The sequence below is a fragment of the Citrus clementina genome, unplaced genomic scaffold (genome assembly GCF_000493195.1).
Source record: "Citrus clementina cultivar Clemenules unplaced genomic scaffold, Citrus_clementina_v1.0 scaffold_4, whole genome shotgun sequence".
In the NCBI taxonomy this organism is placed as follows: domain Eukaryota; kingdom Viridiplantae; phylum Streptophyta; class Magnoliopsida; order Sapindales; family Rutaceae; genus Citrus; species Citrus x clementina.
Window position 1 is genome coordinate 6,600,687 of NW_006262274.1, and position 17,236 is coordinate 6,617,922.

Sequence of the window (17,236 nt, forward strand, 5' to 3'; positions counted from 1 at the left end):
AAACGGGTTTAAGAAAATAAAGGATATCAACTTAGGGTTTAAAAAAAATATAGGATTGAAGGTAAAGATGTGCTCAAAAAGTTTTTTGTTGTTGTTGTTTTAACTGTATTTCAGTGTCTATAGTTAGAAATTGATCTAAGGGTACTTTAATAATTAAAAGGAAAAATGGCACTTACACCCTAAAGTATGGGAAAATGATCAAAAAGATTCTCAAGTTTTCAATAAACGAGACTAAAGACCCTCTTTTGACTATAATATCTTTGGCTTTATAAACCTAAAAATAATTGACCCAAAGTTATCTCAACAGTCAAATGAATAAATCATTTCCCCAAATTATTTTAGAAAAATATTTTATATTATCTTAAACCTTTAATGTAATATAACATATAACTTTTGTAGTATGCTGATGGTTATTACTATGTGGCAAGTTCCTAAAAATGTGATCTAAAAACATTATAACATATTATAATATGAAATTTATTCTTATTTATAACTGATCTAAATTAGGAACAAATTTGCTATGATTGGATGGAGCTTATTCCTATATATTGAAATATCACTATAAAAAATCTTACTATACTTATTAGGGGTCGAAAAATTCGGGCTTGGTTCAAGTTCAGATAAACTTGATCGAGTTTTGGGTTAGTCGGATCAGAAACAAAGTAATTTAAACTCAATTTGAAGTTTTAGTTTTGGATTTGATTGAAAATTTGTGTCATAAATTGTTTATGTGTGCATGGTATTTTGGATCGGATCGGTTTTGATCAAATCCAATTCGATTGAGTTGAGCAAAATCCAACCTGACCAGATTGGAGTCTTCACCCGCACTTGATCTGAACCTGAATTTTCCTAAAGTCGGATTGGGATATTTGCCCACCCTTAAAATTCTCACGTATCAAAAACTTTTTTAATTGCTACATGGAAATTCTTCCAAATATTTTTGGGCCCTCGGCCAAGCCCAAGCCCAAATATGCTGAATGCAATTGGTGATTGGGCCTACTAATTAATTCACAGTGGGTCTTCTTGCTCCTTTGTGAATTAGCTGGGCTTACCAACATTAGACAAGCGAATGGTGCAAACGTGTTGTAGGCATAGGTGAGAAGTTTATAATAAAAAGGCAAATTACTAGGCAGGCCTCCACGGGATTAATAGTTTACATGTCCATTCAGAAAAACAAAATTATTTTATCTATAGACATAAATTATTAGTTTGTTACAGAACAAATGAGATTGTTGAGATGCATTGTTGTAGAATCTAACTTGTTATTAAAAAATGATGATAATAATAATTGTCCCTACTAAAATGGACAATTATTATTTTTTTGGAGTAGTGCAAGAGATATAAGATTTGAATTCTGCCACATTGGTGAGAATGATATTTAATTTTTGATGGCTTGAGTAAAATTTTACTAGTTAATCCAACTAATTGACATTAAATGATAAATTAATATTATTATTAATTCACATGTGCTTTGGTTATTTAAAGTTATATTGTACTCAATTATATTAGCTTTTTTTTTGTTTAATTTATCCAATTGATGATTACTCTTAATTTTTAAATCATTAGGATAATCTAAATTTTTATGAAAAGGATAGCCAATGTATCAAATTTTATCCGAAATTTTGTCTTTTCAGTAAAGTAGAATTGATTAATTTATTTTTTAATTTCTTTAATAAATAATCATTAAAATAACACATTTTTTTAATATATGCAAAATACAAAATAAGGCCCTCACTGCCCCACCATTGAGTGGAGAAAAAAAAAAAGGTTTGGTGCAAAAGTAGAAGTCAAGAAATTGCCTTGTTTGAGTTTCGGCCATTAACGAACAACATCCAAAGCACTGCAGCAAATCAGCAATCAATCTGCTCATCGCAAAATCACTCCATTACTAAAACCCTAATTACACATATACGTGCATACACATACTCATATACATACTCGTTTATATATTTATTCGTACAGGTCGCATGGGTTGCTCAGGTTCTGTTCCAGGTACTGTTTATTTATTAGTCGAAACCTAATTTTTTTTTTAAAGTGATAGAAATTATATTGTTTAATTGGTTAGTTTTCAGCTAAAAAATATTGAGTTTGATTGAGATTTTGTTATTTGCGGAGTTGGCATGTGATCGGGGGATAGTGATCGAGTTTTAGGGTTCTTTAATTTGGATTAGGTTGTTTTTTTAAAGCTGTGATTTGGTAGGGCATTTGGTAGTTTTTGTTGAATCTGGTTGATTTGAGCCAGAAAGGATTGAACTTGATGTAGAATTTGTAAAATTGGTTTCTAATCTGGAGGAGGGGGTTGGGTTCAATTTTAGGATTTTAATTTTATTTAGCATTAATCTTCGGAATTGGTAACCCATTTGGGAAATATTGTTGAATTTAATTGAATTTTGGATTTTGGGTGTTGCAGCTAGGAGTTCTGGCCAGTCCGGTGGACTTAACAACTTGGAAAATGCAGGATCATCTGATGCAAAAAACCTACGTGTTAAGGTATTATTTTTGGAGGGGAGATGTTCTTTGTAATTAATCCATATGCTTGAATGACATTAGTATGTTTTTATTTTGGCGTTGAAAGTTAATGTGGGTATAGAATGATTTTATATTTGTACGCATCATATAATTACATTTTCTTTTTGTCTTTTTGGATGAAGCATGCCAGATTTAGTAAGTTCAGTAATTATATTTCTTATTTTGCAACCATTTTTACTGCATTTTAGCTAACATTTGTTATTTTGCTGCGTCCAGCTGGTTCTGTTAGGTGATTCAGGTGTTGGGAAAAGTTGTATTGTTCTCCGCTTTGTTCGTGGCCAGTTTGACCCGACATCCAAGGTAAGAATATGTCATCGCTCTGTACTTTGCTAGAAGTGTTGTTAAAATTGTGCCTTCTTTGCCTGATAGCAAGTGCAAAGCAATTGTCAGGTGCTTGAAACATGCTCTTCGCTAAAATGCAAAGCAGAAAAATGCAGGCCTTTTTTCTCGTTCAGATTTATAAAAATGTCAAATCAATTTTATCTCTTGGATTAGCATCAAAATAAAATGTATCCCCTCATCGAGAGGTCTGTCTACCATTCTTTTTTGTTGTGCCTCAATGTATGCATATGCACACTCATGCAAATAGTGTGGTCTATGTAGTATTTAGATCTACAACTTTTGTGCCATGGCTTAGCACTATGACCAATTGAGCTAATTGGCGAGTTTCATTGTATATATTTATGCTATCTTTTTACACTTGAGTATAGTTATTATTTTTTACTGAAAATACAAGCATTTTGCACTTTTAGGACTAGGGATATAACCTCTCTTTAGAAACTATTGTATATAAACTGACATGATGCTATTATATGATTGCCACCTAGCTCACATTGTTTATTGTCGTTAATGTCATTAATTTTTGTGTTTTCATCAAACCAATAAAGTTTGTATCCCTAATACTATTGTAACTCTTTATCAGTCCGTATTTCATTTTATGCTTTGTGTTCAAGTTCTTGGAGAACTTCATGCTTAAACTACCCTGACCTTGTAATAACATGGGCAAGAATATCTTATATATTGTCAATGGGAATATCTATCTACTCTCTTAAAGGTACTTGAAGTTATTTCATTAGGAATTCACTCATTTGTTGGTTTTTATATTTTCAGGTAACTGTTGGAGCCTCCTTCTTGTCACAGACGATAGCTTTGCAAGATTCTACAACAGTTAAGTTTGAAATATGGGATACAGCTGGTCAAGAAAGGTAGTTTGCAGTTATCATTGTATTGTTTTCATAGGGAACTCATATTATTCTCTATTTTATTTTGTTATATTTATTATTATTTTTTTATTGGGACTCCTCGCCTCCCACTCTCACCCAATCTCATTTGCCAATACACTTTTCACTGGAGAATTTTAATCATCCACTGTTTCTTCTCAGATATGCTGCTCTGGCACCACTATATTACAGAGGTGCTGCAGTCGCAGTTGTTGTGTATGATATAACTAGTCCAGATTCATTCAACAAAGCGCAATACTGGGTTAAGGTATATTTTTTGGATTGCAACATTTTTTCATTTCTCTTTCTTTTTTGTTTATATAAATTTCTGTTGGAGATTCTTTTTGTTTTCTGCATTATGTTTTTAACTGATGTTTTTAAACTATTTAATAGCCTCTGCTGAGAGTGTGTGATTATTTGGAGAGCTTGTCATTTGTATCGGGGATTGATAACTGTTATGGGTTTGAAGTCAAAATATAGTCCATATTTCGCATGATGAAGTAATAATTATTTTATATGGTCACTTAGTTTTGAGTAATTGCTGGCAAACTTCTTTTCAAGGGTTTCCAAAAAATCATACTTGAGATCTGGAGTGAGCTGACCAAATTGTAAGTTCATGTGTTGATTATTGTGTCCTAATACTGACCCAAAAGTTGGGGGTACTGTTGTATTATGTACAAGTATCTGCTCCGTTCAGTTTAGGTAAACTGTTTTTAGCTCCAATCAAACTTATTTCTCTGCACAAGTGATTAATTTTAGTGTCTAACAGGAGCTACAAAAACATGGAAGTCCTGACATAGTCATGGCTTTAGTTGGTAACAAGGCTGATCTTCATGAGAAGCGAGAAGTACCAGCTCAAGTGAGTGCATATCCTCTGTGGTTGTATTAGATTTCTTTTATTGGCAGAATTTGCATTTATTTTCTGCATCAAATCCCTGTATTTCTGCAAAGTGTTTTCTCACTGTCACTGATTCGACATTTTATGTTATGTTTTGAAGGATGGCATTGAGTATGCGGAGAAGAATGGGATGTTCTTTATCGAAACATCGGCCAAGACTGCAGATAATATAAATCAGCTGTTTGAGGTACTCATTACATGTACTTCTTCATATTGTAGCTAGGTTATATTAGCTGTAGTTGTAACTGTATATAACTGTAAACTCTGTAGATAGCTCTTGTTAACTACCATTTGCATTTCAAATTATAATAAAGACGGGCTTTGAGCCCAAGGACAGGTGACGTCTTTTAATTTTCTTGTTCCCTTCTTTCCTCTCTCTATGGGGATGGTTGGGGTACAGGCTAACATCTCTGACTGCTATATATGCAGGTGACTGGGGTAACTAGGAAGTGTTCTGTTTGATATTTGAGATTATTTCCAAGGTTTTTATGTTAATTAGTTGTTTAAATTACTTTTTGAATGAATCACAGAAGGATCTGTTAATAAGGCATGGTATGACAACAGATGCCCTTGGGCTTTAGATTGAGTTGTAACTGATGAGTTCATCTGCATGATTGGATCTTCTTTTGATCACAATCTCATGGAAAGGAGTCCAGAAGGAAACTACATTAGGCTAATCTTTGAACTTGATTGCTCTTAGAGACCTGAACAGAACTGACTTCTACTGTTGAAATCTTTAAATTGGTGGTCAATGTAAGTTAAGAAGAATGAAACCATATAAGAGGAAACTTCAGATTGAGTTCTTGTCTATGGTTGGAGGAGTTTCCTCATGATACTTTCATTCGGATAACTGACTGGAGAAGTGCAACGTGTGTAATTTTGCGGCACTATGAAAACTTGTAGTTGGTGAAATATTGTAGTGCAGGAACTGACGGGATGATTCTTTTTTCTGACAGGAAATTGCTAAGCGACTTCCCCGCCCATCACCTTCTTCATGATTGTGGATTCTGGAATCTGAACTGCTGTGTCTGCTGATGTAACGCCGAATCCTGTCAGTTTGTCATATCAAAGATTTGTGTATATTGTGATATATGATGTGGTTCCCTGTTTCATTTTGCAACTGCATTATGATTTATGAATCTCACTTGGAAACTTTCTGTTGCAACCTTAAATCTTAAGGGTGATATAAACATTTAGACGCCGCAATGATGCAACCAAAGAGTTGAATTATAGATTATTTTACCTTTTAGTATGTGAATGATCTCAATTGGCATTTTATGGATCTTTGAATCTGATCAAACTTGAATTGACCAATTTGAATAAATTTAAATGGATTTTGAACTACCCCTTTGTCCATAATCATTGGGTTTAATTGAATTTTTATATTTTGATTAACTTTTTTTTTTTAATAAACTTGATTAAAAAAATTGTTTTTTATTATTCAAAAAGTCGCTTGGCGGGTGATGATCAAATGGGACCCATGATTATTTTATTTTATTTTTTTGAAACTGGACCCATGATTATTTGGTCTCAAAATCTCAACGACTTTTATTTTGTCAACAGAAATGCGTGGTTAAATAAAATGTGTGTTGAAAGGATCGCGTGGCGTCCGCATATTGCCATTGGGCTTAGTCCATCCTCATCCCAGTGAATCTGATCGTGACACGGTGTTTGTGTATTAGCCCGGCTCATAATCTCTCGACACGTGGCCGCTTCGGCCGTCATTCACCAAACACGCTTTGACACGTCAACATTGTTCGTGCTAGCCGGTTTTGTTTGTTGGCTCTTCCGGTCAAGCCGAATAAAGCCCACGTCCTTTTGATCGGCTTTTCGAGATTCAATCATGACCGTCAATTAACAATTGTGCGCGGGAAGACAATCAATCAATAGCTGTTGATTACGCGCCAAACCCCAAAAGGGTGACATCAGTCCATAAACGACAGCTAATTTACACACCAAATAAATACAATATTGATGAAGACCGAAATTTTATTTTGAATTTTTTATTCTTTATTTTTCCGAAAATGAAATTATGTAAAACTGGTTTCTTACTTTCTTTTGAATGAAAAAAGAAATAAATAAACATACGGATAAAAAGAAAAAGTCATTAATGTAACAATAAGTATGAGGTCATTAATATGTTAATTAAAAAAAAAGGAGAGGTATCAGGTCATAGGTGATCTCATTTCTCTCCTACTCTTCAACTGCAAACCAGTAGACCCGGTAATTCCGATTAATTAATCCACATCCACACTACACCAATATCCTAATTCTTAAAATTTTTCTTCTGTTAAACCCTTGAATTATAATTTTCAAACCATCGTTGCTTGTTCTCGTAGAATCACTTCTTTTCTTCTTATTTCACAAGAACCCATTTGAATTCACTCAATTTCCACATCTGGGTATCTCTTATTTCCATTGAAAACTTTCAGTATTGGAATTAAGTTCTAATTTTTTGTTTTTGGGTCTGTTTCGCAATTGAACTCAGTTAACTCACGTGAAAACCCAATTGAATTATACTTTAGTTTAACTTCTAACTCTAGTTACCAGATTGAATCTTGATTGTTTATTGATTTATCCAATCGGGGTTGGTGGTTGAATTTTGGTGAAGAAAATGGCAGTTACAAATCCTGGCGCTGAGGTATTGAGTCGACTTGTTGACTCAGTGAAGGAGGTGTCTGGGTTACCCGAGTGCAAAAACTTTTTCAAGAAAATGCATGGGAATCTGGTACGTAGAGTCAAGTTATTGAGTCCTTTGTTTGAGGAATTGAGAGATGGCAATGAAGGGCTTAGTCAAGAAGAGATTAAAGGCTTTGAATTGTTGAGAGATGCTTTGGATTCGTCTGTTGATCTTCTCAAATCAACCAATGACGGAAGTAAGCTGTTTCAGGTACCGGCTCTTGGTTCAGTTTTCTGTTTAGATTCTTAAAAAAATTATATATTTTGTAGTTTTGGGATGAAAATAATGTGCTGAGATTAAAACTTATTAAGTAGTTTTATTGTGATATTTAGGTGAAGGTTGTGGATATAGGGCTTAATTGTAGTTTTGGAGATTGGAAAATTATCAAGGTTGCTTAATTGCTACATTTCCTGGTTGAGATTGTGTGCAGTTGTTGTGTGTTTTGTTGTTGGATAGTTGGAATGAAAGAGCATAAATTAAAATTTAAAACCGTATTTAACGATCTTTAGCCATTTTATAATCATCTAGTTTCCTGTTGTTATGTATGAAGTATAAAATGGTGAAGCTGAATGGAGTACCGAACTGCAACTAGTTTGGAACCATATTGAACTTAAAATTGACTATAATTTTGATTCTGTTTTGTCCCGGGGATAAATGTGGTTCTGATATGACTGATTCTTCTTCACTGCCTTTCTGGAGTATGCATGTTGCTTCAGTTCTATCTCATTCAAATATGAAAGCAGTGCTGCAAATTTTCAAAACTTTAGCTTATGCTTTTCACCTTCTTTTATCTTAAAATATCATGTGAGAAAGTTATCATTGTTCTACTTGTTCATTTGTGTAAATTTGTCCATGTTAACTTTCACTAGTACTCTTGTCATCAGAACTTCAAAAACTTATATTTTTATCCCTTTAATGTACCCCACTTTCATTTTCTGAATTCCTTTGTGCTTCAAATTCTTTCATTCTGTTCGCAAAGCACTCTATAAGTTACTGTAGCTGAGCGTTGATTCCAATTTTATAGTGTTTGCAAAGGGATAAGATTGCAGCACAGTTTCATCAACTGACAGAACAAATTGAAGCAGCACTGAGTGACATTCCATATGATAAACTTGATTTGTCTGAGGAAGTTCGAGAACAGGTACTTCAAATAAATTTTGTTGCGGTGGAAAATTACTGAAAATATACGAGTTTTCTTTGCTAACTGAAAATATACGAGTTTCCTTTGCTATTCTAGTTTCTTTTGAACTGTCAGCATATTTTCACAAAGAGAGACAGATTGTGATCAAAAATAGGTTTGAACTCAATGTAACCATTTGTATAAAGTTGTTTAAATATCCCAAAATGTTGACAATTGGCATTTTTCTTTTCTTGTTTCCTTCACTTTTCAGATTGAACTCGTGCATGTTCAATTCAGAAGAGCAAAAGGAAGACCAGACTCACCTGATTTGCAACTGGATCATGATTTATCTCTAGCACAGAAAGAAAGAGACCCAGACCCTGCAATATTACGAAGACTTTCAGAAAAACTGCATCTTAGAACCATCAACGATTTGAAAAATGAGTCCCTTGCTTTTCATGAATTGGTCATTTCAAGTGGTGGAGATCCTGGGGACTGTTTTGAGGAGATATCATCCCTGCTAAGGAAGCTAAAAGACTTTGTGCTGATTGAAAACCCTGAAGTTGACATCACTGAGGGTGAGAAGGGCTTGATGAAACACAGATCCCCTGTTATCCCAGATGATTTTCGATGCCCAATTTCACTAGAATTGATGAAAGATCCTGTAATCGTCTCCACTGGACAGGTTAACCTGACACTACATTTAACATTTCACTGTTTTGTATCAGTATTGGTAACCATTATTCATTAAATCCTCTACATCTCTTTGCAGACATATGAAAGATCCTGCATCCAGAAGTGGTTGGATGCGGGGCACAAGACCTGTCCGAAAACACAGCAGACACTGCTGCATACTGCCCTAACACCTAACTACGTTTTGAAGAGTCTGATTGCTTTGTGGTGTGAGAACAATGGTGTTGAGCTTCCTAAAAATCAAGGGGCCTGTAGAAGCAAAAAGCCAGGAACCTGTGTTTCTGATTGTGATCGTGCTGCTATTGATGCCTTGTTAGGGAAATTAGCAAATGGGAATGTGGAAGAACAAAGAGCCGCTGCTGGAGAGCTCAGGTTGCTGGCCAAAAGGAATGCAGATAATAGAGTGTGTATTGCTGAAGCAGGAGCCATTCCACTACTTGTAGAGCTATTATCATCAACGGATCCTCGAACACAGGAGCATGCTGTTACAGCACTACTCAACCTTTCCATAAATGATAGTAACAAGGGAACGATTGTAAACGCAGGAGCTATACCTGATATAGTAGATGTGTTGAAAAATGGCAGTATGGAGGCGAGAGAAAATGCAGCTGCAACCCTTTTCAGTTTGTCTGTAATTGATGAGAACAAGGTGGCCATAGGAGCAGCTGGAGCAATCCCTGCTCTCATTAGATTGCTTTGTGATGGGACACCCAGAGGAAAGAAGGATGCTGCCACTGCAATTTTCAATCTTTCTATCTATCAGGGAAACAAGGCGAGGGCTGTTAGGGCTGGTATTGTGCCACCACTGATGAGATTTCTTAAGGATGCTGGGGGTGGAATGGTGGATGAAGCACTGGCAATTTTGGCTATTCTCGCTAGTCATCAAGAAGGGAAGACAGCAATCGGTCAGGCTGAGCCAATTCCAGTTTTGATGGAGGTTATAAGAACTGGTTCTCCACGAAACCGGGAGAATGCTGCAGCAGTATTGTGGGCAATATGCACAGGTGATGCGGAGCAGTTAAAAATAGCAAGGGAACTTGATGCAGAAGAGGCATTGAAGGAACTCTCCGAGAGTGGTACCGACAGAGCCAAGAGAAAAGCTGGTAGTATACTAGAGCTCCTTCAAAGGATTGATATGGCTGTCAATTCTCAATAATCCAAGTTTCAGTGTCAAGAATTCTTTCGGTGCCCCATTGGGGGATGAAAAGGCACTAACATATAGATATATTTCAAGAAACTCTGAAGAAAATATGAGTGTTCTAGTGTTATATACTTCAATGTTTCAAAACGGGCGTTCTATTCTATGTACAGAGAAATTATGCGAGGATGCTGAGATTAATTGGAGAACTGCCAGCAATTAAAAGTGGAAAAGGATCAGCACAAAGAAGTTGTACTTGTGTAGCAAACCAATGTGCAATTTCATTTTATTTTGTATAAATTCACTGAAGTATCGAGATTTGCATTAATTCTTGTGATTAAGTATAGAAATGATATGTGTTCTTGTTTTTTAATGGTTTTATTTTTTGCTTGAACCTATGTACACGAGGAAGTCTCAAACTTCTTACCTTGTTTCGCGACATACGTGGTAGAAAAGTCTGTAATTTTGGAAGAAATAAATAATTTGAAATTTTCAGAGAAACACATCGGAATTCATCTCTACATAATTCATGCTACCAAATAGAGTGTCCTCCAATAGCAGATGATTCGGCATTCGATAACTAAAAGTAACGAACGGATGATCTAGTGATGAATATAGTTAACCAACAGTATCTTTTTGTTGAATCTTCATAACTTTGTTGAAGTTGCTTTGCCTTGCAAGTGGTGGAGCTATTTTGTTAAGAAAATTAATTGATGTACAAAAATAAGGATAAAATTGGCGGCACGAACCAATAGAATATAACAACACATGTACGTATGATAAATGAAATTAATAAAAGTAAATGATTTTATTTTATTTAAATTTGTCTCGATTTTCACAGTTAATCTTGTGCATATATCAATACTTGTTCGTTAAAAATATTTTAAACCATTCTATCATAATGAGTGTTTTCTGGGTCAATACCCTCTGCAGTTCCCTCCAAATCAAATATTTCAACTCACATCAACAGAATCATGTTCAAGATAGCATCGACCTTCCCCTCCAGTTAAAGTTTTATTTTAAGAGTTTTATTATGTTGATCTATAGATTCTATTATTACATCTTTTGTTTGATTTCCTATGTCTTATTTACTTTTTGGCGTGGGAAAAGAACACCTACACCCTCAAAATTTGAAAAAATAACTTCAAAGATCCGTTTTAAAAAAGTGACACCATGATTTTTTTATTTTATCATGATGCCCTTTAAATATAGTAATTAAACAATTGACTTTAATTTTTTTAATTAATACAAATTTAATATAAATAATATAATCTATCCAGTAAACTAATAATATTAAATTATTTTAACACATAAAATAATATTAAATTTTTTAAATTATTAATATTGTTTTAATAATATATTTGTATTTATTATAAACATTTTAAATAAATCTTTGGGTTAAACAGATTTTACAATTACCAAAATACCTCTTATTAATAATATTAAATTATTTTTTACATAATATTTAAAATAATTTTAATTTTAATATTATATTTCTATTTATTATAAACATTACTCTAATATAATAAAACAAGTTTAATAGATTGTAAAATAAATTTTAAATTTTAAATATTAAAATTATTTTAAAATATATATTATTACAATTATTTTAATGCCATATTTTTATTTATTATAAAAAATTGAGGCCAAATTTTTTTTTGGGTTTTTAGAGTCAAAAAGTATTATGGTCAAAAGGGAGTTTTAGTGTCCTTTATTGAAAACTTGAGAGTTTTATGACTATCTCTCCAAACTTTGGGAGTGTAAATGTCATTTTTCCTATTGGTGTTTGTTTAAGTTGTAGGTAGGCTGATTAGAAAAATATCCAACTAGTGAGATTGTCCGCAATTTCCTCACACAAACTGTGTGAAGAAAAAATGTTTTTGTTTTTGTTTGTGTATATGTTAAAAATATTTGTCTGGATATGACACAAATAATACACGGTATGAGAATAAGGTCAAACTAGATCTGGGTTTCACTTGATAAGTTTGATTTTGGTTCGAAACCTGAATTTCTTAAAAAAAATTAAAATATATTATTTTAAGTAGTTATATTTATTTGACCCATCTGTTGCATAAACTTAAAATTTTAAATATTTGAGTCTATATTTTCAAAGCAAATTCACTAAAATAAAATTTAAAAAATTAAAAATAATAAAACATAAAATATGGGTTCTTTAGCCCCACTATTAAACTTTTTAGGCCCCGACCTAGCCAAATAAACAAAAAATGTACCTGGTCAGATTCAGAATTGACCCATATTTTTGATAGATCAGAGCATTTCTCCTTCCATCTCTTCTGCATCTATTCTTAAATTTCTTGAAAGTTTTGACTATATCTTTGTAAAGTTCTCAATGATTATCTTTTTTTTCCAAAAATCCATGGTCAAAATCTTTGAGCCTATCCTGCATCATGCATTAATTTACATTGATGATATCTTGCTTTTTTCAGGATCCCACGATGAACATCGCCAGCTGTTAACTCAGTTCTATGATATTGTTCAACATTATGGAATTATGCTATCAGCCAAGAAAAGCACCATTGCTACTGACAAAATTGAATTCCTTGGTATGGTCATCACAGATGGTCATTACCAGCCTGGAAAACACATTGCCCAAGAGTTGCTTCACTTTCCAGATCAGCAACTTTCCAAAAGACAAGTCCAACAGTTTCTCGGCATCATCAATTACATCCGTGATTTTATTCCACATGTGGACCACCACACTCATCATCTTTCGGCTTTATTAAAAAAGAAGCCCCCCGAGTGGAATGCTGACCACACCACTGCTGTCACTACTCTCAAACAGATCGCGCAAAATCCGCCTCCTTTAAAGTTGATCACAGATGGCAGACGCATCCTACAAACTGACGCAAGTAATGAATCATGGGGTGCCATCCTCCTCGAAGAACTTAATAATAAGGATCACTTTATTGCTCATGCTAGCGGCCACTTTTCTGACACTCAGAAGCACTACCATAGTGTATTCAAAGAAATCCTCGCCGTAAAAAATGGCATAAAAAAATTTGAGTATCATTTGATTGGACACCACTTTCTTATCCGAATGGACAGCTCAGCCTTTCCCAATATTCTCAATTTCAAAGGTAAAACTGTTCCTGAGAAAATGTTACTCAGATTAAAGGATTGGTTTTCCAAATATGATTTTTCGGTTAAGCATATAAAGGGGTCCCAGAACCTCATCCCTGATATGCTATCCAGACTTTCAAAACCAGAAAAACCTCTCACCCTGTTCTCCACCACATATCACTTTCCGATAATCTCCATGGCTACATCCCTTCCCTCAGAAGCTCTCACCAAAAAAACTTTTCCCTTCAACAAAACCTTCTCTTCTGTTTTTGATATCCAAGAATTTGCAAGAAAAGCTCTTTTTCGGTTCTTCATGAAAGCCTATCTTGTCACAGACCCTTTCCCTTTCTCCTCTTTCCACCCAGAGAATATGTTTTCTACAGGTTTAACCCTTGATCCATCCAGAAACACCACTGAAGACGTGTTATGGTACATCTGGTGCCTAACAGTCCTTTATGCAACCAAGTTGATCCTCCCAGTTACTCCCACACTGGAACATCTCCTTCATCCCGACAATGCTACCTCCCTTACCTGGACGCTCCTTGAATGGTTCTCCCCAATACCATGGTGGAGAAAGAAGCTTCAACAGCTCTCAGAAATTCACAACCTTGATCGTATGCCTACCTCTGAAGCAAAATTATGGACAACAGTTTTCATCATTCACAGGCCCTACTTCCAACATCCAGCCACCAACCTCTTCTGGACTCAAGATCAAGCATATGAATGGTTCACTGCACCACATATAGCTATCATTGACAATGATCTTCAAGATGTTCTGCATAATTACCTTTGTCAACTAAACCACAAACCTCCCCCACTGAAAAATATCTCACACACCTCCTTAGGACCCCAACATGAAATCCTTATGATCCCGACTCCTTCAGCCACCTCTAAACCTAAGTCCACAGGAATTGTCATTAAGGAAGAACGTCCAGACTACACTGACTTCCTCTACCAAGACTCCCAGGACCCTTGGGAAGACTTCCTTCCTCTCAGCCAACACCTTCACCAATTCCCCCAACCTACACTGGATGAACCTGACCCTTCTGCTCCAGGACCATCACACCGACCTTCCAATACCCCAGTTCGACCCTCTCAAGCCGACAAAGCCACCCAAACTTCCCCAAAATATACTCCAAAGGGTACTCCGAGGGAATACAATTGCCCTCATCCCCCATGCCGTGGTCCCTCCTGCAAACATCCCAAGCTCAAGCTCTCCAAATCTTTTTTCCAAAAGCACTCTGGTGACACGGACCCCGATGCGACAGAAAGCTCCTCTGAAGATGACTACATGAATCTCTCCTCTCCATAAAAGTAGTTTGTCTTCTTATGCTTTACTTTATGTTTTGTCTTATGTAATCATTACAGCTTGCTTTTACTTTAAGCTTTTGCTTTTGCTTTTGTCAAAAGTTATGCTTTAATTATTAAAGCATCTTTTGTCCTTTTGTAATAATTAAAGGTGTGTCATGATGTATATTTACTTTTACTTTTGTAAAAGATAGGAATCTTATCCTATCTTCCTGAGTTTTCTCCTATATAAGGAGTTCTCTCTTCTCTTGTAAAATATAGAAGTTGGAAAGAAATAAACTCGTGTGTTTTTCTCCATGACTCCCTAAACCCCTCTTCTCTCTCTGCCAATGAAGTTTTTGAAACGGAAAAAGGAATAAAGAATTAAATCTATTCATTTTGAAAACCTAAGGAAGTATACTCTGCACTTGCCTTTTCTAAGGATCCTGTGCATCAGAAAACTTTTGATCATTTCTTATCTGGTTTGGTACCCTGTTTTAGACTAAAGGAAAGTCTGTTTTGGGTTGTATAACCCGAGAAAAATGTTTTAAAGTTTTGCGAAAGTATATCGGCTGGAAACCCGAGCTTGCGGACTACTGGTCCTAAGAACAGTCTTAACTGTTGTAGTTCTGGTATAACAACGCCACGTACTTCACCCTAACTGGTATGATTTGTTCTTTATTCTGTTTTGTTTTCTAATCTTCACCACGCAGAGAGATTGTCTTAACTGTTGTAGTTCTGGTATAACAACGCCACGTACTTCACCCTAATTGGTATCAGAGCCATACTCGTCCTTGAAATTTATGTTTTCAAAATCTGCTTTTCTCATCCAAAATGGTATGATTTGTTCTTTATTCTGTTTTGTTTTTTAATCTTCACCACGCAGAGAGATTTTCTCCTTCATGGCTTCCTCTTCATCTTCAACTTCGGTTACTCTTTCTTCTACACTCTCTTTACCTAAATCTTGTACTTCTCATACAACCAATAAAATCGAAAACCTTGTCGAATATTCCTATATCCCTGAATCTGCCCAAATTAGTGTGTACTCTTATCCTCTCCTCAGTCCCTATCAGCTTTACAAACGTCCTAGTTCTATTGCCTGCAGTATCCGCACCCTCATCTCAACCAGACGCCCCCATCCTAAAGAATATATCCAGTCTTCTCGCCTGGATCAGTGTGCTCTCCAAGCAACCTCTGCTGAGCAATATGTCACTCTGGAAATACCCTCCGAGCTCCTCTCCCACTGGAAACGTGAAGGTTATACCCATCTTCATCTTGGCGGCATCAGATTAATCCTTACCCTTCATGGTCGAAAAGGATTACCGGTTACAGCTCGCCTTGCTATGCTTGATACCCGGTTTAAACAATACCAAGATGCTGTTATAGGCACTGTCCTCACAACCCTCCATGCAGGAAGTGTCTTGCTCACCTTTTATCCAAACTTTAACCTTTCCCTTCAAGATCCCAACTTGCCCACAACCCTCAAAGTTCAAATCCAAATTCAAGGTGCTGAACAAATTTCCTCTGCCAAAATAGCCACCTTACACCACCAACTAGTCTATAGGCTTCAGAATCATGCCTTAGATCTACCCACTCCAGAACACCACTCTGACACCCTCATGGTGTTAGCTGAATCTGACCAGATCCCTACCATCATCCAAATCCCAAGACAACTCCCCCGTCATGAGCTTCTCAAGCTTATGCCTCTTGAATGGATCTCCAACTATGAGCAGTTCCATAATAATACAGCTCCAATTCAGACATCTGAAAGCATGTTTGAAAGACGACAGGATGGAACTGTCAGACTGACTTTCAAACCACCTCCCAGTGCTCCACAAGAACCTCCTCGGCTTTCCTTTACTTATTCCTCAATGCTTACGGCTGTTCCCACAGCCAAGGAAGACCTGCCCATTTCCGGATTTAATTCCGACGGCTATCCTTTTTATCCTGCAAAGCAAAATGGACATTTCCTATGGGATGTCCCAGGCTCAGGCATGTGTGACCCAACTTGCCCCTGCTGGGATGATTGGGAAGACGATGATGATTATACTACCAAAAGAAAACCCAAAAAGAAAAAACCTCCGGCCTCCTGTCACCACTATGATCCCAAACCACCATCAGATCCTCCACCTCCACCGGCTCCATTACCCTTTTACAAAAAAGAACTCAGATGGATTGCCAAACATTGCAAAACTGAGACTCCATCTCCAATCCCACTTCAAACCCCACCTTTGGCTTGTATGATGTTTTCCTCTACCTCTTCAGACTACTCCTCCTCTTTTCCATCCTTAGACCCCCACACCGACTCCCAACGAAATGTTGTGTCTAAGCTTTTTATCCCTTCACCAATTACCTCCACTGGCCATCTCGAACCCCTTAAACCCTTTGAGTCTGTTCTCAACTGGCAAACCCAAAATGCCAGGGCACAGAATGATACTTTGTCCAACATCCATTCCAAAGTTGACAAAATTAGTTTACGAACTGAACAAATTGAGACAAAGGTTGATTCCATCACCACCCAAATGCACCAAATCCACCAAAATCTCCAGTCCAGGATTACCCAACTTGATTCTGAACTACGCGCTATGCT

General features: G+C 35.9%; 2 protein-coding genes across 2 annotated transcripts; both read left to right on the forward strand.

Annotated features, from left to right (window-relative positions):
• Positions 1–1,730: 1,730 nt before the first annotated feature.
• LOC18044974 (ras-related protein RABF1) lies at positions 1,731–5,908 on the forward strand. The gene is made up of 8 exons (XM_006436414.2): positions 1,731–1,992; positions 2,411–2,490; positions 2,746–2,829; positions 3,640–3,734; positions 3,912–4,017; positions 4,519–4,608; positions 4,748–4,834; positions 5,604–5,908. Exons 1-8 carry the CDS (start codon positions 1,968–1,970, stop codon positions 5,643–5,645), a joined length of 609 nt encoding a protein of 202 aa, XP_006436477.1. The 5' UTR covers positions 1,731–1,967; the 3' UTR covers positions 5,646–5,908.
• Positions 5,909–6,784: 876 nt separating this feature from the next.
• On the forward strand, positions 6,785–10,649 carry LOC18044975 (U-box domain-containing protein 14). The gene is made up of 4 exons (XM_006436418.2): positions 6,785–7,537; positions 8,352–8,468; positions 8,719–9,132; positions 9,220–10,649. The coding sequence occupies exons 1-4, from the start codon at positions 7,262–7,264 to the stop codon at positions 10,294–10,296; spliced, it is 1,884 nt and encodes a 627-aa protein (XP_006436481.1). The 5' UTR covers positions 6,785–7,261; the 3' UTR covers positions 10,297–10,649.
• The last annotated feature ends 6,587 nt before the right edge of the window (positions 10,650–17,236 follow it).